Source organism: Ictidomys tridecemlineatus, chromosome 10 (assembly GCF_052094955.1).
Source record: "Ictidomys tridecemlineatus isolate mIctTri1 chromosome 10, mIctTri1.hap1, whole genome shotgun sequence".
In the NCBI taxonomy this organism is placed as follows: Eukaryota; Metazoa; Chordata; class Mammalia; order Rodentia; family Sciuridae; genus Ictidomys; species Ictidomys tridecemlineatus.
Genome location: NC_135486.1, coordinates 26,264,716 through 26,289,055, shown reverse-complemented (window position 1 = coordinate 26,289,055; position 24,340 = coordinate 26,264,716). Strand labels below are relative to the sequence as shown.

At 32.7% G+C, this 24,340-nt stretch overlaps 1 protein-coding gene across 2 annotated transcripts in view; it reads left to right on the top strand.

Moving 5' to 3' along the window:
• The window catches only part of Aspm (assembly factor for spindle microtubules), a 58,394-nt gene extending 35,874 nt beyond the window's left edge, over positions 1-22,520 (top strand). Inside the window, exons 16-30 of one of the 2 annotated variants that reach the window (XM_078022524.1) lie at positions 18-160; positions 260-388; positions 1,562-1,756; positions 4,185-7,724; positions 8,094-8,492; positions 10,332-10,498; positions 11,676-11,769; positions 12,846-13,055; positions 14,197-14,346; positions 15,307-15,498; positions 15,680-15,872; positions 16,446-16,600; positions 18,153-18,329; positions 19,328-19,497; positions 21,618-22,520. In XM_078022524.1, the coding sequence (XP_077878650.1) occupies positions 18-160; positions 260-388; positions 1,562-1,756; positions 4,185-7,724; positions 8,094-8,492; positions 10,332-10,498; positions 11,676-11,769; positions 12,846-13,055; positions 14,197-14,346; positions 15,307-15,498; positions 15,680-15,872; positions 16,446-16,600; positions 18,153-18,329; positions 19,328-19,497; positions 21,618-21,723 (6,020 nt within the window). In that variant the 3' untranslated portion in view covers positions 21,724-22,520. The remainder of the gene's footprint in view (positions 1-17; positions 161-259; positions 389-1,561; positions 1,757-4,184; positions 7,725-8,093; positions 8,493-10,331; positions 10,499-11,675; positions 11,770-12,845; positions 13,056-14,196; positions 14,347-15,306; positions 15,499-15,679; positions 15,873-16,445; positions 16,601-18,152; positions 18,330-19,327; positions 19,498-21,617) is intronic. The other variant, XM_078022525.1, reaches the window with a different exon arrangement.
• The last annotated feature ends 1,820 nt before the right edge of the window (positions 22,521-24,340 follow it).

The window sequence follows — 24,340 nt, the reverse complement described above, 5'->3', positions numbered from 1 at the left end:
CTTTTCTTGCATGATAGAAAATACTTCAGAACTCCACAAAGAACTTCTGGAAAATGAAAAGAAAAATTTTTATTTGGTCAGGTCTGCAGTTAGAGACCTTGGTGGAATACCTGCTATGATTCATCATTCAGATATGTCAAATACAATTCCAGATGAAAAGGTAAATAAGGGTTTCTTAAACTCTTAATAAGTCTCAGAATATAACAGTGAGTATATATTCTCTGTTGATCTTCTGTATTCATCTTTTGTGTTTTTTTAGGTGGTTATTACCTATTTGTCATTTCTTTGTGCAAGGCTTTTAGATCTTCGTAAAGAAATAAGAGCTGCTCGACTTATACAGACAGCATGGAGAAAATATAAAATAAAAACAGAACTAAAGCTCTATAAGGTAATCCTAGAAAATGAAGACATATGAATTGTACTTTAAAATATGCTAGTGTTTTGGGTTTTTTTGTTTGTTTGTTTGTTTTTTAATGGTGCTGTTGATCAAACCCAGGACATACTTGGCTAATGTTCTATCACTGAGCTACTATACAGCCTCCAGTTGATTGGTTCTTGATGTGAATTTTATATTTACTAATATATGAAGTTAAAAAAGATAAATTTAATAATTGCATGTATGTGTTTTGAGGTGACATGGTGTGAATATTCTAATCACTACTATTTTCTTAATTTGATTCCTTTCCACCTCTGTCCACCCTTTCACTTAGTCTGCCCTAGGGCATGGGGAATAATGTTGTCTGCTTTGTAAATTTGTGAAGAATAACTTAGGGATGCTTGACTCAGCTCTTCTTACAGCAGGACTCTCCTTTTGATTTTTTCAAGTTGTGCTCTGTGAGGCTTCTCCTAGTGCTAGTGTTGATTGGGTCTGGACATCAAGTGTCTGATTTTGCAGTAATTAACAAGACCATTTTGTTTGTCCTGAGACCATCTTTCAGTTTATCCTTTATAAAGCAGTATTTTGGTGTCCATTATTTTATTTTTCAAAATGTTTAAGATCTGGACACAGGATAGAGATGTTATTTATTGCTTTCTTTTGTGATCCCAACAGTACAAAATTTTTCATTAACATAAAATAGCTTCATTCTTAGGTTCTGAGAAAAATGTCATTTTTAATAATCTGAGAAATGGTCTCTTGACCAGTTGAACAGAACAGATTATTTTAACCCTTTCATCTTCCTACCTACTAATCAATATTATACTTAATATTTAGAAAACCATCAATAATAGAACAAGTAGTCATCATCTAATAAAATTTATCATAGATATTTCAGAAATAGGTTACATTCATTATTGCTCCTCAAATTTTTAATTACAGTAAATTTATATTTATGGCCAGTTTTCAGTAGCTATCTAAAACAACTAACATTTTGGCAACTACGAAACATAACCTGTTTTCCTATACAGTGTCTGACTTAGAAAGAATAATAACTGAAATAATTTGCTCTTGCCCAAAGTCCTGTAGTAACTTAATTAACTTAAAAAAATTAATTATCATATAAGGAATAAAGTCTTAAATAATTAAGTATTTAATTCACATTTGCTGGTTTTGTTTTTTAAGGAGAGAGACAAAGCTGCAAGAATTATTCAGTCAGCTGTAATAAATTTTCTAACCAAACAACGAGTGAAAAGAAAGATTAATGCAACACTGGTCATTCAGAAATATTGGAGAAGAGTCTTAGCACAAAGAAAATTATTAATGTTAAAAAAGGAAAAACTGGAAAATGTACAGAATAAAGCAGCAACGGTCATTCAGGTATAGTATCCTGAACAAATTTTTTTAACTTAAACATTTCTAGTAACATTTTAAAGGAAGAAGGAAAAATATGACAAAGTCTTCAATGATTATATATTAGAATTCTTTTTCTAATGTTCTCTCTTAATATCCAAAGATGATTGATTCCAGGACCCCTTTGTGGATACCAAAATCTGCAATGTATATGATTTGCATGTTATCTATGTACATCTTCCTGTATATTTCAACTTTCTATATTACTTATAATACCTAACACAATATAAGTGCCTTATAAATGGTTATTATACTGTATTGTTAAAGGAATAATGATGACAGGAAAAGTCTGTACATGTTCAGAACAGGCACTTTTTTTTCTGGAATATCAATCTCTTGGTTGAATTTAATAATGTAGAATTCATAGATACACAAAGCCGACTATATTTGATTTAAAAAAATATTTAGCATCTCCTTATTACCTGTGAATCTCTTTGCTACATTCAGCATAAGACTGAAACATAATTGAAATGCCTTCTTTGTTCTGAAAGGGACAAGACTCTAGTTCTATGCATCTTGCTGTCTTCATTTTGTATTAGAGATTTGTAGTCTTCCACTGCATGGGACATTGTGGCATACAGCATCACTCTACTTTGAATCCATGTACCTTACCAAGGTATAGCTTTATCTTAATAATGAGTCCTAGAAACTTCTCTTTGGGAACAAATAATACACACATTTTTCTCCCAAGCCCATTTAGTTAGTATATAATGAAAATAGTGCTTATAATTAGTCAATAGAATGTCTATGTTATTTTACTTTTTAGCCAAAATATGTAACATCTATTTAACATAATAATATGTTCCTTGTGTTGACTATTCTGGGTCCTTTGCTTTTTTGTATAATGTTAGCATCAGTTTGCTGATATCCAAAGTAATTGGTGAGATTTTGATTGAGATTGGATTGAATCAAAATAAAGAATTGACATCTTGATAATTTTGAGTCTTCCTAAACATACATGACCATGGTATATTTAGATCTAAATTTCTGATATTTCATCAGTTCTGAATTTTTGCTCATATAGATTTTGTACATATTTTGTTAGATATGCACCTTAGCATTTCACTGTTTTGCTACAAATGTAAATAGTACTAAGCTTATACATTTATTGTTTACTTATTATTCTGAGATTTTTTTCTTTTTTTTCCTTTTTTTTTTTTTTCTGTAGATTCTTTGGTACCCAGTCCCTATACTGCTCTACTTGCATGAAAGGGAAAAAAATATATATATATATAGGAAGAAACAACATGCCCCTCTCCTAATCAGCAATTTATAGATTGTTTTGGACAGGTTTCTATAAGAATTATCTAGAACTTGATTACCAGTAGCCTGGGATCATGTAGATATCAGCAACTGGAATTGGCTGGAAAGTCTGCAATCCTGTTTGTTGAGCCAACATATTGTTTCATTGACTAAGAAGCTACATTATAATTGTGGCTTTTCAAGAGACAAAAGTTTGCTTACTTTAGAGTGTTTCCAAAATTATATATATATATAATATATATATATTCATTCCATATATTATATATCTATAATCCCCATATTTGGTAAAAGAAAGTAATTTTATTTTTAATGACAACAATAACCCTGAAAGTGATCTAGCTCATTTGTTTCTCAAAATCCTGTACAGTTGTCCCTTGGTATCCATGAGGGATTGGTTCTAGGACCCCAGCAGATATCCAAATCTGTATGTTTACAAAATGGCATGGTATTTGTGTATAACCATGCACATCCTCATCCTTCAATATGCTTTGAATTCTCTTATAGTATTTCTAATATTCAATGCAATGCCAATAGTGTATAAATAGTTTTTAGACTTTATTGTTTAGAGAATGATGGCAAGAAATCAAGTTGGTACATGTTCAATACAGTCACATCTTTCTTTTCTTTTTTCTTTTGGAAAATGTTCCACCCTCACCTGTTTGAATTCATGGAAACAGAGGGCTCACTATGTTTATATTTCAGTCCTGTAGTGTTATAGTACAGGATGCATTATGTACAGAATTTTCAAGCATAATAAGATAGTTTAACAACCATAAAATAAAGGAAATATTTAAGATCTGGAAATAAAGTCTTCAGAAATTATATATAACCAATAGATACCAAAAATATTATAATATTTTTCTTTTCCTTCTAATATAACAAAATTGCTACTTATGACTCTGTAATACAAATGCAGTGTAAATACAATCAGAATTGAAATGGATTTCTGAATTGACTCCAGCTATATCAATGTAAAGACTAAACTATAAATAAGATGTTAGCAATGAAATATTGGCTTTCTAATTAATGTGTTCATTTTTAAGCATGGTATTAGAAAACTTAATATTTTCAAAAGTATTAAGAATAGAAAGCTATGTCTATTTTACATTTTGTCCTTTATTACCTTTCCTAGGGGTATTGGAGAAGATATTCCACTAGAAAAAGATTTCTGAAATTGAAATATTATTCAGTCATCCTGCAGTCTAGAATAAGAATGATAATTGCTGTTAAATCTTATAAACGATATCTTTGGGCCACAATTATAATTCAAAGGCATTGGCGTGCTAGTTTAAGAAGAAAACAAGATCAACAAAGATATAAAAGGTTAAAATCATCATGCCTTATAATCCAATCTATGTTCAGAAGATGGAAGCAACGTAAAATGCAATTACAAATAAAAGCTGCAGTAATATTGCAAAGAGCTTTTAGAGAATGGCATTCTAGGAGAAAAGCTAAAGAAAAGTGTGCTATTGTCATACAATCATGGTATAGAAGGCACAGAGAATTACAGAAATATATTTATATTAGATCTTGTATTGTTATTATTCAGAGAAGATTTCGGTGCTTTCAAGCCCAAAAGTTATATAAAAGAAAGAAAGAGTCTGTACTGACTATCCAGAAGTACTACAAAGCATATCTTAAAGGAAAGATTGAGCGCACCAACTACTTACAGAAACGAGCTGCAGCCATTCAACTACAGGCAGCTTTCAGGAGAATGAAGGCTCGGAATTTATACAGACAAATTAGAGCTGCTTATGTTTTGCAATCATATTGGAGAATGCGACAGGACAAATTTAGATTTTTAAACCTTAAGAAGATTGTTATCAGATTGCAGGCACACATAAGAAAACATCAGCAATTACGGAAATATAAGAGGATGAAGAAAGCAGCCATTATAATTCAGACTCATTTCCGAGCTTACATTTCAGCCAGGAAAGTTCTAGCAACTTATGAGAGAACACGTTCTGCTGTCATTGTTCTACAGTCTGCATATAGAGGGATGCAAGCCAGGAAAACATTTATTCATATCTTAACATCTATTATAAAGATTCAGTCATATTATCGTGCTTATATTTCCAGAAAGAAATTTGTGAGTCTAAAAAATGCTACAATAAAGTTGCAGTCAGTTGTCAAGATGAAACAAGCACGTAAACAATATTTACTTCTAAGAGAAGCTGTACTATTAATCCAGCAATGGTACCGTACACAAAAAATGGCTGCACGAAAGAGAGAAGAATATGTGCAGATACGTGAATCTTGTATCAAATTGCAAGCTTTTGTTAGAGGATACCTGGTCAGAAAGCAGATAAGATTGCAAAGAAAAGCTGCCGTTTCGCTGCAATCTTATTTCAGAATGAGAAGGATACGGCAGCACTACCTGAAAACTTATAAAGCAGTTGTTGTCATTCAGAATTACTATCGTGCATACAAAGTACAAGTCAATCAGAGGAAGAACTTCTTGCAAGTCAAAAGAGCAGCTACTTGTTTGCAAGCAGTCTACAGAGGTTACAAAGTTCGCCGACTATTGAAACAACAATCTCTAGCGGCTCTTAAAATTCAAACTGCTTTTAGAGGCTACAGTAAAAGAATAAAATATCAATCTGTTCTTTGGTCGGTAATGAAAATTCAGAGATGGTACAGGGCACACAAATCTGCTTATGATATAAGAACACATTTTTTAAAGAAAAGAGCAGCTGTGATTTCTCTTCAGTCTGCTTATCGAGGCTGGAAAGTCCGGCAGCAGATCAGAAGGGAACATCAAGCTGCAATCAAGATTCAGTCTACTTTTAGAATGAACAAGGCCCAGAAGCAATTCAGATTGTTAAAATCAGCAGCGTTAATCATCCAGCAACATCTAAGAGCATGGACTATAGGAAAGAAACAACGTATGGAGTATGTTGAACTCCGTCATGCAGTACTGGTGCTTCAGTCTGCATGGAAAGGAAGAACCCAGAGAAGACAAATTCAAAGGAAGCACAAATGTGCGGCCATCATACAGTCATACTATAGAATGCATGTGCAACAAAAGAGGTGGAGACTCATGAGAAAAGCTGCTCTTTTGATTCAAATGTATTATAGAGCTTACAGAATTGGGAGAGAACAACATCGTTTGTATTTGAAAACAAAAATGGCTGTGCTAGTTTTACAGTCAGCTTACCGTGGTATGAAAGTGAGAAAAAGAATAAAGAAATTCAGCAAAGCAGCAATCACTATACAATCTAAATATAGAGCTTACAGAGCCCAAAAGAAATATGCAATCTACAGAGCTTCAGCTATCATAATTCAGAGGTGGTATCGAGATATCAAAATTACAAACCATCAACAAAAGGAGTATCTTAATTTAAAGAAGACAGCAATTAAAATCCAAGCTGTTTATAGAGGTATTAGAGTAAGAAGACATATTCAACACATGCATATTGCAGCCACTTTAATTAAAGCCATGTTTAAAATGTATCAGTCAAGAGTAAGATACCATGCAATGAGAAGAGCAGCTGTTGCAATTCAAGTAAGATACAGAGCATATTGTCAAGGTAAAATTCAGCGTGAAAAGTACCTGGCAACTTTAAAGGCTGTTAATACTCTTCAGGCAAGTTTTAGAGGAGCAAGAGTTAGACAAACTCTAAGAAAGATGCAGGTTGCAGCAACACTTATTCAGTCATGCTATAGAAGATACAGGCAGCAAATGTATTTTAATAAGTTAAAGAAGGCAACAAAAATAGTACAGCAAAGATACCGAGCAGTGAAGGCAAGAAACAAACAATTTCAGAGGTATAACCAATTGAGGCATTCTGCAGTACGCCTTCAGGCTACTTTTAGGGGCATGAAAACTAGGAGACTTTTAAAAGTTATGCATTTAGCTGCCACCCTTATTCAGAGGAGATTTAGAACTGTGATGATGAGAAGAAAATTCCTTTCTCTCAGGAAAACTGTTATTTGGATTCAGAGAACATATCGTGCAAAACTTTGTGGAAGGAAGCATCACTTACAAGTCCTTCAGTTACGAAAGGCAGTTATTAAGATCCAGTCATCATACAGAGGGTGGGTGATAAGGAGACAAATGCAAGAAATGCAGAGGGCTGCTGTTCTCATTCAGGCGACTTTCAGAATGCACAGAACATTTGTTTCATTTCAGACTAAGAAACGTGCCTCAATTATAATTCAACAACATTATAGAACATACAGAGCTGCAAAATTGCAAAGAGAAAATTTTATCAGACAATGGGATTCTGCAGTGGTCATTCAAGCTGCATATAAAGGAATGAAAACAAGACAGCTTTTAAGGGAAAAACACAGAGCTGCTATTAGAATACAAAGCACATACAAAATGTGTAAGCAATATTGTTTCTACCAAAAGCTCCGGTGGGCTACAAAAGTGTTACAAGACAGATATCGAGCAAATAAAAAGAAACAAAAAGCTCTTCAACCCAATATGTGTAAAGAAGAAACAAATAGCATTCAAGCAAGTTTTCAGGACATCAACATAAGGAAACAAACTCAGAAACAGCATGAAGCTGCCATTATTATTCAGAAGCATTTTAAAGCTTTTCTCACAAGGAGACGTTATCTCCACTTTAGAGCAACAGTAATTTCTGTTCAAAGAAGATACAGAGCATTAACTGCAACAAGAACCCAAACAGTTACTTCTGTACAGTCTTCTTACAGAGGCTTTAAGGTAAGAAGTAATATCCAATGTATGCACCTGGCTGCCACACTAATTTGGTCATTCTACCTAATGCACAGAGCCAAAGCTGTTTATTGAACAAAGAAAACTGATTTTTGTTACACAGATTTTTGTAGGTCATATGTCAGAGTTAAAAAGGAAAGACAAAAGTGTTTTAGCAGATTCAGAAATCTGACCTCTTCAGGCTGCCTTTAATGGCATGACAGACAGAAATTTAAAATATATATGAGGAAAGGATGGCAGTCTTGCTAACCAATCTGCATTCAACTGTTACAGAAGTAAAACCCAATATGAAGCTGTTCAAAGTGGGGATGTTATGATTTACAGGTGGTTTAACACTTCTCTGTTTGCTTTTCACAGGAAGGAGAGTATCATTCTCAAAGTGGGACTATAGTAATGATTCAAAGAGATCTTTGTGATACAGTCACAAGAAAACTGGAAATGCAGAAATGTGCTGCCCTCCAAATTCAGTCCTTCCTTCTGATGGCTGTGTTTCGGAGAAGATTTGTTCAGCAGAAAAGAGCTGCTGTCGCTTTACAGCGTTATATCAGGACATGGCAAACCAGAAAGCAGTTTTTACTATATAGAAAAGCAGCGGTCATTTTACAAAATCACTACAGAGCCCGTCTATCTGCAAAACACCAAAGACAAGTCTATTTGCAAATCAGGAGGAGTGTTATTATAATTCAAGCTAGAATCAAAGGATTTATACAGAAACAGAAGTTTTATAAAATTAAAAGCAGCACCATAAAAATTCAGGTATTTACTTATTTAAAATATAAAGTTTCAATATTTTGGTCAGTGTTTGTGAGAATTTTTTAAATGAGTTTAAGCAGGCCATAAATAATAATAGTACTTTGAGTGACCATTTTATCATCTTCCAAAGTAGAACATTATTTTGAGAGTGAGAAAAGACACCAGTGATGATTCAGGCAAGACAGCATAGAACTGGAGTTGTTTTGACCCTGGTCACCTTGCACTTCGTGCATTTCATAGGTGTTAATTATAGCACTCCTGGAAGAATTTTGAAAAGATGGGATCTCCATATTTGACATTTTTTAAGAGTAAATTTTAAATTAAAGTGAACTGTTATTTAGCATAATTGGATGAAACAGGATAATTATATTCCTCTAATAATATATTAGCTAGAGCTGCTTATTATATAGATGTACTTTATTCAGTTTAGCACTTTTGGCTTCTAAAGCATTTTGTTATTTTGTTTAATAAATTCTCCAATGTGTGAGGAAAATAGAGTTTTATCTCTTAAAATATTAGAGAACTGAGAAAAAATTAACCAAAAATTTCAATGTTGTATTGGAAGGAGGCAGATCCAGGAATTGAATCTGAGCACTTCAGCTATTTTTGTTCTATGTGAAATAAATTGGGCTTTGAACCTAAGTATGATATATTGTTATCTTGATAGTTGCTGTTAAGCTTAGAAATAATATTCTGTCTCAAAATCCACAACTGTTTAGTGCTAATAAGGTGCTAAATATTGTACTGGGTTTTAGGAATAGACCGTAAGATATACTTAGTTGCTCTCCTCAAACAACTTAATTGAGCAACGGAAATGATAATATTAAGTAAGAAGTGTATGTTAGTGGGAACAAAAAGAATCTAAGCTAATCCTGTGGTCAGAGAAAGCTTTCTAGAGTGAGTGACATATATATTCAAATATTTGGCTAAAGGATAAATTTGGAAAGAGCCAAGTAAAATGTATGGAGGGATTATTTCAGCTATAGGAGATAACACAAAAAATCGAAAAACTTCAGAGAGGAGTACAAAGTAAGATAGGAGAAGACTGGCCAGGAGCAAAATTGTGAATATCTTTGTAAGATGCAGAAAAAAATTTATAAAGGAATTTAAGCAGGAGAAGGCTAGAATTATTTTTATTTTTACAAAGTTACTCTGACAGGAATGTGAAAGGTGAACTGTAAAGGGAACAAAACTAGAATAGGGAGACTATTTGGGAGGCCATTGATCAGGTGAAAGTCAACAGTTTAATATAGGTTAGTGAAAATGAAGTTTGGAGAATTAATTTGGTTAGGAAGAGAATTGTCATCATGTTGAGCATGAACAGGGATCCAAGACATGTTTATGGCTTAGGTAACTCAGCAGAAGATACCATTTAGTGACACCGGAAACAAAGGTAAGAGCAGGATTCCTTTACAGACTACACACAAAAACCAGAATGTATGTGGAGTGGTAAGGATTACTCCCCAGGAAGTGGAGAGTAGGTTAGTGTGTTCATTTTCTTTCTGTTCTTCCAAATGCATTGATGCACATATATCTGGATTTCCACATGTAATGCACATCTTACAATTTAAAATATTGGCTAGGGTTACGTTAGGCTTTTCTGTCAGCAACAGGGTATGTGTGATAAAGTACGTGGCAGGCATTCATTATATCGGCACCACTATCCTCAGAGGACTCACTATATGCCAGACTCTAATGGGAGTTAGTATATGACTTTATTTCTACAATTGATTTTTGTTTATCTGCGTTAACCTCAGATTGACTGTCTTAATATACTAATTCTTCCAATTTACAAAAAATGACAATCATTGCATACCTGTTATATTTTTTTGCATTTGATAGGCTATATGGAGAAGATATAAAGCTAAGAAATATTTATGTAAAGTGAGAGCTGCCTGCAAGATTCAAGCCTGGTATAGGTGTTGGAGAGCACGTAATGAATATTTAGCTGTATTAAAAGCTGTTGAAATTATTCAAGGTTGCTTCTATGCCAAACGGGAGAGAACACGGTAATGTATTGTAGCCCTGTGGAAGAGCATAACAGTATATGTGTGGTTGTCAAGTCCTAGCTATAAGCTAACCATATAAATTGAGTATTTGCTATGCTCAATTTATATGGTTAGCTTTGTTGGTATTTTCTCCATTCATGAACATAATATATCTCTTGGGATAGCTTACTTTTTAAATATAGAGCATAGCCTTGATGATATAATTTAGTAAGAAATATTTACATACACTTAAAGCTTTTGTCCTTTTTGTTGTTGTTGATATAGCTATTGGCTAAATTTGTTTTCATATTTCTTTTTTTTTTCTTTCTTTCTTTACTTTGTATTACTCTTCATACTCTTTGTCCTTAATGATGAAGACCCTAATTACCAACTTTCTATGCATATTCTATTTCCTCACTTACCCAAGTCATTTAATGTATGTTTTACATACATTTTTAGAGACTGCTATTAAATGGTCTTTTTTTTTTTAATTTCACACTATAAGAATTTTTCTTCACATCCCAAAATTTGTGATTGCTGTCCAGTTTAGGAGAGCAGAGCAGAGTTAGAGGACTTAATATATAGACGCAGTTGCCACTATCAATATTAAGGACTGGTATCTTATTTTCTTGTAGCAAAATGGTGAATTTTCTCAATGATATTCGGTCTTATTTTCTAAGAAATCTGACAATCAAACAAACTCATCTTTTTACCTTTTCTATAATACTGAGAAGAAATTAAAGAGCCCATCTTTCTTCTCAAATAAGTGTCCTTTTCTTATCTGATGCTACTTGTAATCTTCCAACCTCTCTTTTTGACCACCTCCTGTCTGCTCAGAGACTCACTCAGACTTTATTCTTTACTATTATTTGTCATGACTCACTTTATGGAGGTTTTTGTCTGGACCCAAATGGTCATACTTTCTTTTGATCTTGTTCAAAATTATTTTTCACACCAGAATTATGGAACTTCTTATTTCCTACTCACTGGGATATTGCCAATTGCAAAACTTCCTTTTTATTGTGTCTTAAGTGTATGCATAAAATTGTGATTGCTAGAACTTAAGTATGAATTCCTGCTTTCTTTTGTTTTGCCTTTGTTTTTTTTTTTTCTCCTCAGTATTGGAAGTAAGAGAACAATAAATATTTGTTGAATATATTAAATTTGAAATTGCTTTTCAATAATAACTATTTTTTAGGTTTTTGAAGATGAGAGCATCAACAATTATCATTCAGAGAAAATGGAGAGCTATACTTTCTGTAAGAATGGCTCATGAGCACTTAATGGCAAAAGTAGGTGTAAATAAAAATAACTCATTTGTAAGACAAAGAATTTTTTTAGACCTAATTATTCATTTATTTTATATCTATTATACTCAAGTAAAAGTTATTTTTACTTGGAAAGACACTAGTATTTTATATATATATATAGTGCATGCATATATCATATGTATTTATAAGTTATTTTCAAACTCAAGTTTGAAGTGCTTTCAGTGAAAATAACCAGTCTGGAGAAATCATAATAAATGTAGCATATTTTGTCTAGTATAAGTCAAATACTTAGTAACATGCTCTTTAAGCCACTATTGATTATATATTTAAATTGTTTAACATCTGCATTTTAAAATAGCTTTGGGCTTTAGTTAAAAAAATCAAAAATTAAAATTTGACTTAAATTTTAGTGTTCATGTTCATTCACTATGGTTAATAATATAACTATGATTGTTATTACTCTTACTAGTCATACTTAAAGTATGCCAAGTATTGGATAAGCTCTTGTATATGAACAAATTTGATCTTCATACAACCTTATAAAATAGTTACTGTTATCCTACTCAACTTAAAGGTGAGGAAAATGTTTAGAGAGGTAAATTTACTTGCCCAAATAGCTGGAGGTTTATAAAACAAACCTAGCTTAAATGAATTAAAATTATTTAAATTCACATCCTCTGTGTGTGTGAAAATTAGATTGTCAGGATGTTATATAATTGAGCAACATAAAGTATGCTGGTGGTATGCTTTGTGGTTCTTGAAACCACAGAAGTTCCCTCATGGCTGGTTATAGTGACCACTCTGCTCTTTATATTGTAGCTAGATCTTTTAGTAAATGTATTTTTCCTATAATAACTTTAGTCCTTTTCCTCCTCACAATGAAAAGAATCAGGAGGGTAAGAGGGAGAGAACACCAAATATCTATTGATCTTGGCTTGTCCCTTCAATTTTGGCTATAGATCTATATAGACTGTATCACCTTTTCATATCTATGAAATATGACATCCTCAAACATTGAAAAAATTCAAGAATCTCTAGTAGGTTGAAAATCTTATTATTTCTATCTATTAATGTCACTTGTAAAATTTTCCTTGTAGAAACATCGTGCTGCTTGTCTGATCCAAGCACATTTTAGAGGACATAAAAGAAGACAGCTCTTTCTTCAGCAGAAATCTGCTGTTTTGATCATACAAAGACATATACGAGCCTGGGAGGCTGGGAAATGTGAAAGAATAAAATATCTTGAATTAAAAAAGTCTACAGTTATTCTACAAGCACTAGTGCGTGGCTGGTTAGAAAGGAGAAAAGTAAGTTTTTTAAGTAGAATGTTTCAATCACGTGAAATGAAAGTATTTGATATTAAATGGTGGTAAGACATTTTGGTCTTTGGAGAATATTTTCAGAGCTAATATAAGTTTGAGTTCATTCAGCTGCTGCAGAGCTACATAGAAGGGCATTGGGTGTCACAGATTTTTGTTCTGTGACCCTGCTGCTCCCCAATGCCAGAGATGCAAAATAAAATTTCTCTTGTATAATGACTCAATAAAAAAACTGAAAGAAGTATGAGGGAAAGGTTTCATAGGTTAAAGATGTTAATTTTTACTCAAGTAGCCTTTTGCTGCCCTTAAGGAATTGTAACTACCATTCCTGTGATGTCACCCACATCTTCAGCAAAAGAGAATTCTGTTAAGGGAGCTCATGACATTTGGCTTCCAATATATAAAGCACTGGCATAGACATAACAGCCTGATTTGAACCTAAAATAGAGTTCTTTTGTATTTTACTCATATATATTAGAAATCTAAAGCCCCAAGATCACTGTTGAAAGCCATACTATAAGAATCTTACACTGGACTTGTGCTACACTAATACTGGAACAATTAATTCATATAATTTTATCAGATTTAACATCACCATCTCTATTCTGCTGGAATACAGTAGCCTTTTTTGGTTTTTAGCATTGATATCTTTCATTATTCATACTTTGAAGGTCTTAAATTGCTGTTATTAGGTAGTTTAGTTACATTAAATGCTATAATTTTGCTTACATACTCTGAATCATGAGTTAAATCATTCTAAATATTTTGAAATATAGGATTATAATCACATTGAATCATGATAGTTACCTAAGAGAAAAAACTATCTTAAGAATCAGACACTTTAATAGAGGGAAGGGAACAGGGCAGGAAGTGGGGGAAGGAAGGGAGATGTACTGGGATCTGAATTATAGCAAATTATATTCTGTTTTTAAATTATGTCAAAATGAATTCTAATATTATATATAACTAAAAAGAACCAATAAAAAATAAAATATTTTAATATTCTACATGCTATACAACTGAGCAATCAACTCATTTGTTATAGTACTTCAAAAAATTTCTTCAGTTAAAATATTGGTGTATCAAAAAAGTCAGACACTTGATTATTAATATTCTTTTTCTCCTTTAGATTTTAAAACAAAGAGCCAAAGCTCGGCTCCTTCACTTCACAGCAGCTGCATATTATCACCTGTCTGCTCTTAGAATTCAAAGAGCATATAAAGTTCACATGGCTATGAAGAATGCTAACAAACGGGTTAATTCAGCCATTTGTATTCAGGTCAGTTTGTCTTTTGCAGAAAAAGTATGAGATGTAACTTTCCTCTTAGAAATTTTTGACATATATTGAACAATTCTCAGATTCCTTATGGTAAGATCATATAATATGTAACACTTTCAGCATATAGCTATTAGGATGACTGGAAGTTTGGATATCTTCTTTATGGAACAGCAATAAAGCTGTGAATTACTCTCTGATGTAATTTTACTCATTTATTGCACTCCCACTAGTAAAGTTGGAGGGTACCTGTTCCTCTAAATCCTTCACACCAGTGGCATCAGAAGACACCCTGAATTTTGCCATTTCAGTGAATTGGAAATGGTATCTCATTTTGTTTTTCATTTACTTGATTGCCAGCAGTTCTGAAATTTTTACATTTATTATTCAAGTTCTTATCTGTGTATCATGTGCTCTTTCTAATCTTTCTTTTTATGCACTTTGTCCCTTTTTCTACTTGATGTTCTTTTTTATTATGATTTATAGGAATCCTTTATTCTGGATAAAGTTCTTATTTGTGTAATTAACATGCATGTACCAATAAAATATTTAGTGAAAAAATAATTTTCAGAATGTTGTATAGTTTGATCGAATTTATATAAATTGTTAAAATAAAGGTATTACTCTGCAGGATTAAATACATACGTCCACATATACACACATCCAGTGTGGACTGAATGAGTCTCTACAAAGTAGAAAGGGGAAATGATACTGGAGGTTTGAAAGGCGTTTTGACCTTCTGTTTCTTTCTCTAGAGTTTAGCATTGACAGCCAGTTTGGCTTCCCCCTTCACTTCATAGCAGCTTCATATTATCTGCTTTTAGAATTCAAGGAGCATGTAAACTTCACATGGCTATGAAGAATGCTAACATATATAAAATATGTATATAAATGTATGTACATTTTTGTCTACTTTTAAAAATGTGTATATTAAAAGTGAAAAACTCTTCACATTTTAAACAGAGATGGTTTCGAGCAAAATTAGAACGAAAGAGATTTATTGAGAAATATTATAGCATCATAAAAATTGAGCATGAAGTTCAAGAATGTATGAACCAGAAAAATAGGGCTGCATCAGTAATACAGAAAGCAGTACGTCACTTTCTCCTTCGCAAAAGACAGGAAAAATTTAATAGTAGAATCACTAAACTTCAGGTAAGTGAAAACTCTATGGTTTTTGATACAGAAATAAAACCAAAATTGAGGTTTTAGTTGAAATGTATCTGTTTATATCATATAAATTTACTGAAAATATTTGTTTTGTAGAAGTAAATGTATATATAAATTCAAAACAATATGGGCTGTAATCTTAAAATTATTCTTTTATCTCTTTAAGGCATTATGGAGAGGCTACTCTTGGAGGAAGAAACATGATTGTACAAAAATTAAAGCTATACGGTTAAGTCTTCAGATGGTTAATAGGGAGATTAGAGAAGAAGATAAACTCTACAAAAGAACCACACTTGCACTTCATTATCTTTTAACGTATAAGCACCTTTCTGCCATTCTTGAGGCCCTAAAACACCTCGGTTAGTTTGTTATAACAATATCTTGCATAAGATTAGGAATGCATTTTTTATATTTGAATATTTAAAGAACATTGTGATTACACAGTATTAACCAAGACTTCATTTTTTCTTGGAGCATTGTAGTGGGGTTCATTTTGCATATAACTTTGTATGCTCCATTTCTTTTGGTGGGGGGGGGCAGAGGGGTACCAGGGATTGAACCCAGGGGTGTTCAACCACTGAGCCACATCCCCAGTCTGTTTTTTACTTTTATTTTTTCACTTAGAGACAGGATCTTGCTAAGTTGCATAGGGCTTGGCTAAGTTACTGAGGCTGGCTTTGAACTTGGGAATCATCCTGCTTCCACCTATAAAGCCTCTGAGATTACAGGCATGTGCCACCACACCCGGCCAGTTTGCTCCATTTCAATCCTTTGTACTTCTTCTTCTCCCAGTCCCTCCCCTGTCCTCTTTCTCTATTCAATTGGTCTTCTTTCTGTTTATTTATTTTTCTACTTACCTACATTATAGTTATATATAAAATTGGAATGCATTGTTGTTACTGGAAATTAACATGTGTCTTTTTCTCTTTCAGAGGTTGTTACCAGATTATCTCCACGTTGTTGTGAGAACATGGCTGAGAGTGGAGCAATTTCTAAAATATTTGTTTTAATCCGAAGTTGTAATCGTAGTGTTCCTTGTATGGAGGTCATCAGATATGCTGTACAAGTTTTGCTTAATGTAGCTAAGGTAGTTTTCCATTTTAATAATGAAATAATAATTGTTCAAGAAATGTAACTCTGCAAATTAATAGATAGATAGAATTGATAGAATTTATATAAATTATAAAATTGAGATATTACTCTGCAGGATTAAATACATACGTCCACATATACACACATCCAGTGTGGACTGGACGAGTCTCTATGAAGTAGAGTAGAAATGCTCCAAATTAGAAATTAGGCTGGGAATGGTGCTGCATGCCTAATCCCAATAGCTCAGGAAGGAGTCAGAAGGATTGCAGGTTCTAAGCCAGCCTCAGCAGCTTAGACTATAAGCAACCTAGTGAGACACTGTCTCAAAATAAATATTAAAAAAAAAAAAGCTGGGGATTTGGCTCAGTGGTTAAGCACTACCCTTGGTCTCAATCCATGGCACCAAAAAAGGAAAAAAAAAACAAAGTTTGAAATTAGGCCTCTAAATTAAAATTCATGTATATGAAGAATCTTGATGAGGAAAAATATTTAATTTATGAATATAACTATAGATATGAATGCTATTTTGTTGTTTTATTTCTATTACTTTTATAATATGAATAATAATATGAATAATAGTATTATTGAGAACTTGCCAGTATTTTTGTACATTATTTAATTTAATTCTTAAAATAATCCTGTAAAGTATCTCATATATTTCCCATTTTATAGAAAAGGAGTGATAATGCTTACAGAAGTTGCATACAATCAGTGGTATTAAGATGAGACATTTACCTTCCTTGCCCACCCTTGAAACCAGGACTGTAGTGTACCCAGTATATTGAGGAATAGTGGTTAAGAACATAGACCCAAACTACTGAATTTGAATCCCAGTTCTGCAAGCTGTTATAGATTATTTGGCCTCTCTTTGCTTTACTTTCTTCAACAGTAAAATGAGTATAGAAAAAAATAATACTCATCTCAAAATGTTACTGTGAAGATTAAATGAGTTAATATACTTAAAAGTTCTTGATACATAAACATACCATGCAAGTGTTAGCTATTAATGGTTTCTTATTTTTATGTTAGAATGATTATTTTTTGAAACCATGCAAATTTCAGTATGAATGTAATAGTATCATTAAATAAAGCATGAAAAACTAATCCTAGATTTATTAGTATCAAATTTGTTTTATTCTAAAGTACATCTTCCTCTCAAGAAGGATGTAAAATAGTGTAATTAGATCTTGCCTTACTCATTATCTTACCCTATGACTAACTGTAACAGATAAGTTCTCTTTCATGAGAGAGTCTTGCTAAAATGGTCTTCTCTTTAGAAGCTTGCTTTTATTTACTTCAAGATATTCTTTTTTAGAGATTTTAGCTTTAATTTGTTTTATGTGGAACTTTTGAAGTGGTTAGGAAAGTAAAAGATTAATATGCATATAAGATTCAAATATGATAGGAGTAACAAAAAATTATCTCATGAAGTCCTTTGTACCTTTGGCAGATACTTTAAAGATTTGGCTCTAAGCTGTCTTTACGGTTGGGCAGTTTTAAAGGTGTATGCTTATTACAACTTTTAATTTCATTCTGTTCTCTTCAAGTATGAGAAAACTACTTCAGCAGTTTATGATGTAGAAAACTGTATACACACATTGTTGGAGCTTTTGCAGATGTACCGAGAAAAGCCTGGTGACAAAGTTGCAGACAAGGGTGGAAGCATTTTCACAAAAACTTGTTGTTTGTTGGCTGTTTTGTTGAAGACAACAAACAGAGCCTCTGTAAGTATTGATCAGTTACTTTTCTTTGAGCTTATTTTCTATGTTCTTTTATGTATAGATTTTATGTTTTTCCTTTAGTAACCATTACACTAAAATAGGATTTTGCATGTGATCAAACTTGGGGTTTTTTTTTGTTGTTGTTTTTATGTTTTGTTTTTTGTTTTTGTTTTTGTTTTTGTTTTTTTTCCTAGTATCAGTGTGTGTGTGTATGTATATATTCATTGTTTCATTTTGATATTAAAGAAACTGAATTCTGAAAATAGAATTTATTTCAGTCATGTAAATAAGAATTTCCTACTTACTAGAGAGTATAACAAATTACCTTAGCAGGGTAGGAAATAAGATACATATAATTCTCTATCCACCTATCATAACCATAAATATGTCTCAAGCTTTTCTGTGCCGAGACATCTGAGTTATTCTTTCCAGGTATCACAATCAACATAAGAGTAACCAGAGCCCTGCCTTTATCCTGATAACTATGGAAACCTCTGAAGCATTTTAAGCAAGAGAATAATATTTTCCTATTTAAGTTTTAGCATCACCCTGGCTACTGACTGAAGAATGAATTTGAGAGAGCATGTATAGATATGGGGAGACCATTATAGGAGGCAAATGTAGATATGTAGTGGCTAGACAAGAGATTATGCTTCACCTAGGGTTGTGTCAATGAGAGGTAAGTGGATGATTCTAGAAAGTTGGAAGAGGTAAAATTCATAGGACTTAGTAACTAGATATGACAGGTTATATTGAGTATATTTCCTTTTTGCATTCAGTATCGAGTTAAATGTACAATTTTTAAATATTTCTCCTCTTTATAATTATCTTACATATTATTTCACAATTTAAAATAATTTGCCTACTATACTTAGAGAGCCGTGCTCTTGATTGTTAAAAGCTCGAAAGCCTACTACATAGTATTCAAAGGATTGATTTTGTTATTCTAGGAGAGATTGAATTCTTATTAGGTTTTAGTAAATGTACACTTTCTTTTTTAGGATGTACGAAGTAGTCCCAAAGTTGTTGACCGCATTTATAGCATCTACAAACTTACAGCTCGTAAACATAAAATAAATGCTGAAAGAATACTTAATAATCAAAAGAAGAATTCTTCCATAGGCATTCCCTTTATTCCAGAAACACCAATAAGGACCAGAATAGTTTCAAGGTAAGCATTTAATTGTATTCTGTAATTTCATGTCACCATTCATTCATTTAAATAAATATTTGTTAACACTGTCATAAGCAAGATATTGTTCTTAACCATAGAGAAACAAGAATAAGAATAGATTATTCAAAAAAAAAAGAAAAAGAATAGACTATTCGGTAAATCTAAAGGAATCGATTTCACTAAGTAATGAAATAATACTGATGTAGCTTTGGGTATTTAGTAGCTATTCAACAAATTCCTTATGTTAAATAGTTCAGACCTAATGCTAAGAACCTTGTTATATCAGTTTTATTTTCCATGTTAATCTCTATTTTTATGAGGTGCTGAGGATCGAACCCAGGACCTCATACATGCTAAGCCAGCGCTCTACGGCTGAGCCAAACCCCAGTCTAATCCAGGATGATTTTATATCAAGATCTTTTACTTACGTATATCTGCAAAAAAAGAAAAAAAAATCTGTTTTCTTTTTTTCTAAATAATGTAACATCACAAATTCTGTGACTAGACATAGATATATCTTTCAGAGTCACTATTTAGCCTGTTATAGACCCATAAAGATAATTGTGGTTTACCTAGTTTATGTTACTTTTTTTTTTTTTTTAAGGTGTGTTTGTTTATGTGGTTACTCCCCATGATCAGGAGCAGAAATCATATAGAGCTGCATCTTGAACTACAAAGTGCTTAAATTTGGTTGTGCAGCGTAAAGCTGTGTGGTTCAGGAAGAATGACAATGAGCGAACAGATTAATGAGTAAAATAATAAAGATAGTGACAACTACTAAGATAAAGAGAATGGCCGAGAAAGCATCATGTGATTTTTAAGTCCTGGAGTGTGAGTTGAGGAGAGGATAGCACAGAGTGGGCAGGAGTGTTGCATCATGGCATGGCTTTTGTTTTGAATAAGCTTGAGAAACCTACAGCATAAATAAAAGGAAAATATAAATAAGCCATTGGAAAATCATGCCATTGGAAAATCTGGTTGAACAGAAGAACAAATTTTTAGATAAAAATTGGAGTACTGTTGGTTTGAGGATGTAGATAGCACTTAAGGCCAAAAGATGAATGAATGTGATCATGGATTGAAATTTCACTCCTTTATATCACTCCTTTCCATCGTATGGATACATACTGCATTTTGACCACTAACCAATGGTGAGGCATTTAGATTTTTAACAAGAAAGAATAAGAAGATGGAAGTGTATATAGTCGGGATTTGTGTGAGAAGATACATGAGCTCTCTCCTGATTGATACCGTTTTCTCAATGTGGTGTGATATTTTAAACTCAACAACTCAGAAGTAGCTTAGAGGGTATGGAAGGGATATTTGAAAAGAGGAAAGAAATAAAATAGTCATCTGGGAGAGCAGAAGCATACTAGGCAATTCAAATGCCCATTTGACATAAAATAAAAATGTATAGTTTCTTTAGCAATATCTGTATAGGAATGGAGAAAGAAGATATTTTTATTTAATTTGGAACCCAAATAGAATTTTCTAGACAAGTTTGATAGGAGAAAGAAACAGAATGGAATAATATTGGGATAACTAAACTAGTTAGGGAGGAAAGTGAGAATAACATTCTAATGAACAATAGGTATGTGTTGAGGTCAAGTGAACTAGAGATGTCAGCAGGGTGGAGGAATTGGTTCAGTGACTGTATTTAAGCAGATAACATGGATAAATCAGAAGTGGTGATAAAGTCTAGAATGTAAACTATGTGAGAAAAGATTGGTTAAGAAAGAATGGAAGGAAAGGGTTGCAAAAACTGAGAATGCTGTTGGGTTTTTAGCCATATGGATGTTGATATTAATGAGAATGATAGCAGGAGTTGGGAGAAGTCCAAGAGCAGGTTCATAATTAGGAGATGGTCAATGAGCAAAAGATGGTAGCAAAATAAGTAGTATAAGCTTCAAAGAAGCCAGTATCATAAGGAAATATTCTAGAACTGATAATTGGCAATAATATGAAGTTCTTCCACCTCTTTGAAAAGGTTGTAAGAGAAATGATGTGTCATGAATTAGTTAACACATAAAGATAAAAATTAACTCTTTTAAGAAATTAACTCTTTTAAGAAATGTACTATTTTAATGCCATATTTTTATTTTTATTTTTTAAAACAGACTTAAGCCGGATTGGGTTTTAAGAAGAGATAGTATAGAAGAAATCACAAATTCTCTGCAAGCTATTCAAATGGTGATGGATACACTTGGCATTCCTTATCAGTAAATAAAAACATTTTCAGTGTGTACAGTATAAAGAAATATTAATGCTAATCATGAATATGTAAAGTGCTTTTTGCTTTCTATGTACAACTTCTAAAATCTGACTTTGTATTAAAAATAAATATGTATATTACAAATAACTAAGCTGTTTATTAAATTCTTCATTGTTTTTTATTTAATATAGCTGTATGCATATAACAAATAAATATATCATAAGATGATTATAATACTGTTACTCATGTCTATTAAAGTGTTATATTAGTTTGAATGTAGTCATATTCCTAAAAGGAAAGGAATCAATTATTACCTGTTTTATTGATAAGCAAAAGCATTTTACTAAAACACATGTTGAAAGTCAAAGATTCTATCTATTCACTTAGAAAATGAGAAGAGCATAAAATATTCCCACACATGTGTATGGATAATGTACTAATTTGTATCCTTCACTGGCTAAAGCATCCAGAGAGGTAAATGAGCTTCTCTAGGGAAATTATAAGAATATAACCAGTCAGTATATATACTAAAACCCCTTAACTTTGAACTGATTTTAATTTGGATTATAATTTATAGTGGGAAGAGAATAGTATTGCTTTAAAAGAAACTTGTTGTTCATTTACATACTACAAATTGGAAAGTTATTTAGTTTGAAAGTTACTTATTTTGTAAACTTTAGGTTATTGACATCTGTATCTATGTGGCTCCAGGGCCACAGAAGTTTGATAGGACCCCAAAGTTTTCCATGCATGAACACTAAAAATTTTATCTGTTTGAAATAGTAAGTAAATCCTAACTAGCTTAAAATTGTCTGCCTATGTTATAGTTTGCATCTCAGGTGTCCTCCAGAAGCTCTTGTGTTGATGCTGTAATGTTCAGAGGTGAAATGATTAGACTATGAGAGCTAATCAGTACACCCTAGTTTGAATGGACTCACTCGGTGGTAACTGTAGGCAGTTGAGGCAGGCCTGAAGGAAGTGAGTCACTGGGGATATGCCCTGGAAGGGTTCATCTTCCCTGAAACCCCTTCTCTCTCTCTGCTTTCTGGATGCCATGAATGGAGCAGTGCTTCTCTACCACACCATTCTGCCATGATCTTTGCCCTCACCTTGGGCCCAGAGCAATGGAATTGGCTGTTTTTAGACTAAGACCTCTGAAACCATGAGAGCCAAATAAACCTTTCCTTTTCTAAGTTGTTCTTGTTGGATATTTTGGTCACAGTGATCCAAAGCTAACACAACTTATAATTTGGTTAAGATAGATCGAAACATATTGATGTGTTCAAAAGTATATTCAAATATGATGGAGATTTTTGTTTCCCACTCTTTTTTTTCCTCAATGAAGTGTCAGTACTAAGTGTTTTACAAACATTGTAATTTTTATTGACTTTCTCATTGTTTTGTTTTCCTTCATTCAACAGAGCTTTACTATAAATAATCTATTTACTTTGGTAAATTATATATACTTCTAGGATTTAATTGGCCAGCATATAAACATTAATGGTGCTAATTTCTTATAAATATAACCAACTAGTAATTGCACAGTAAATATTATGCATGCAATAAAATGACTTCCTGATGTTTAAATAGTTTTTTTTTTTCCTTGTTGAATATTACACAAAACCAAAAATCTTTTGAAGGACATTTAACAGTATTACTGTGCCAGGGAGCAGTAAGCAGTAACGTTAGTCCTACCAGGACTTCCCCTTTGCCCATTCCCAGGGAAAGGTATTAGATTTAACAAGTAAGGAATTATAGAGCTGTTCGTGCACAACCCTGTTTTACTACGTGGGGTGAAGTTGCAGCCTACTCTGCAATTTCCTTTATGGTTTATACACTGTCAAATTTAATGATAAGGATATTGTGTCTTGTGCATTACACAGAAGTACAATTCCCATCTTAGAACAGCTAGATAGGGTGAGATTTAAAAAAAAAATTGTTGGTTCCATACTTTAGGTATTGTGAATTGAACTGCTATAAACATTGATGTGGCTATATCACTGAATTATGCTGATTTTCAGTTCTTTGGGTATAAACGAAGGAGTGTGACAGCTGGGTCAAATGGTAGTTCCATTCCAAGTTTTCTGAGGAATCTCCACACTGCTTTCCAAAGTGGTTACACCAATTTTCAGTCCCACCAGCAATGTATGATTGTACCTTTTCCCCCACATCTTTAATAACACACTTATTATTGCTTTTATTCTTGATAATTGCCATTTGACTAGAATGAGATGAAATCTAAGAGTAGTTTTGATTTGCATTTCTCCAATTGCTAGAGATGCTGAACATTTTTTCATATATTTGTTGATCGATTGTATTTCTTCTGCAAAGTGCCTGTTCTGTTCCTTTGCCCATTTATTGATTGGGTTATTTGTTTCTTTGAGTTCTTTATATATCAACAGATGAATGGATAAAGAAAATATGGTGTATATACACAATGGAACATTACTCAGCCTTAAAGAAGAATGAAATTATGGCATTTTCAGGTAAATGGATGGAGCTGGAGAATATCATGCTAAGCGAAGTAAGCCAAACCCAAAAAAGCAAAGGCCGAATGTTTTCTCTGATAAGTGGATACTGATCCATAATGTGGCGGGTGTGGTAGGGAAGAATGGAGTAACTTTGGCT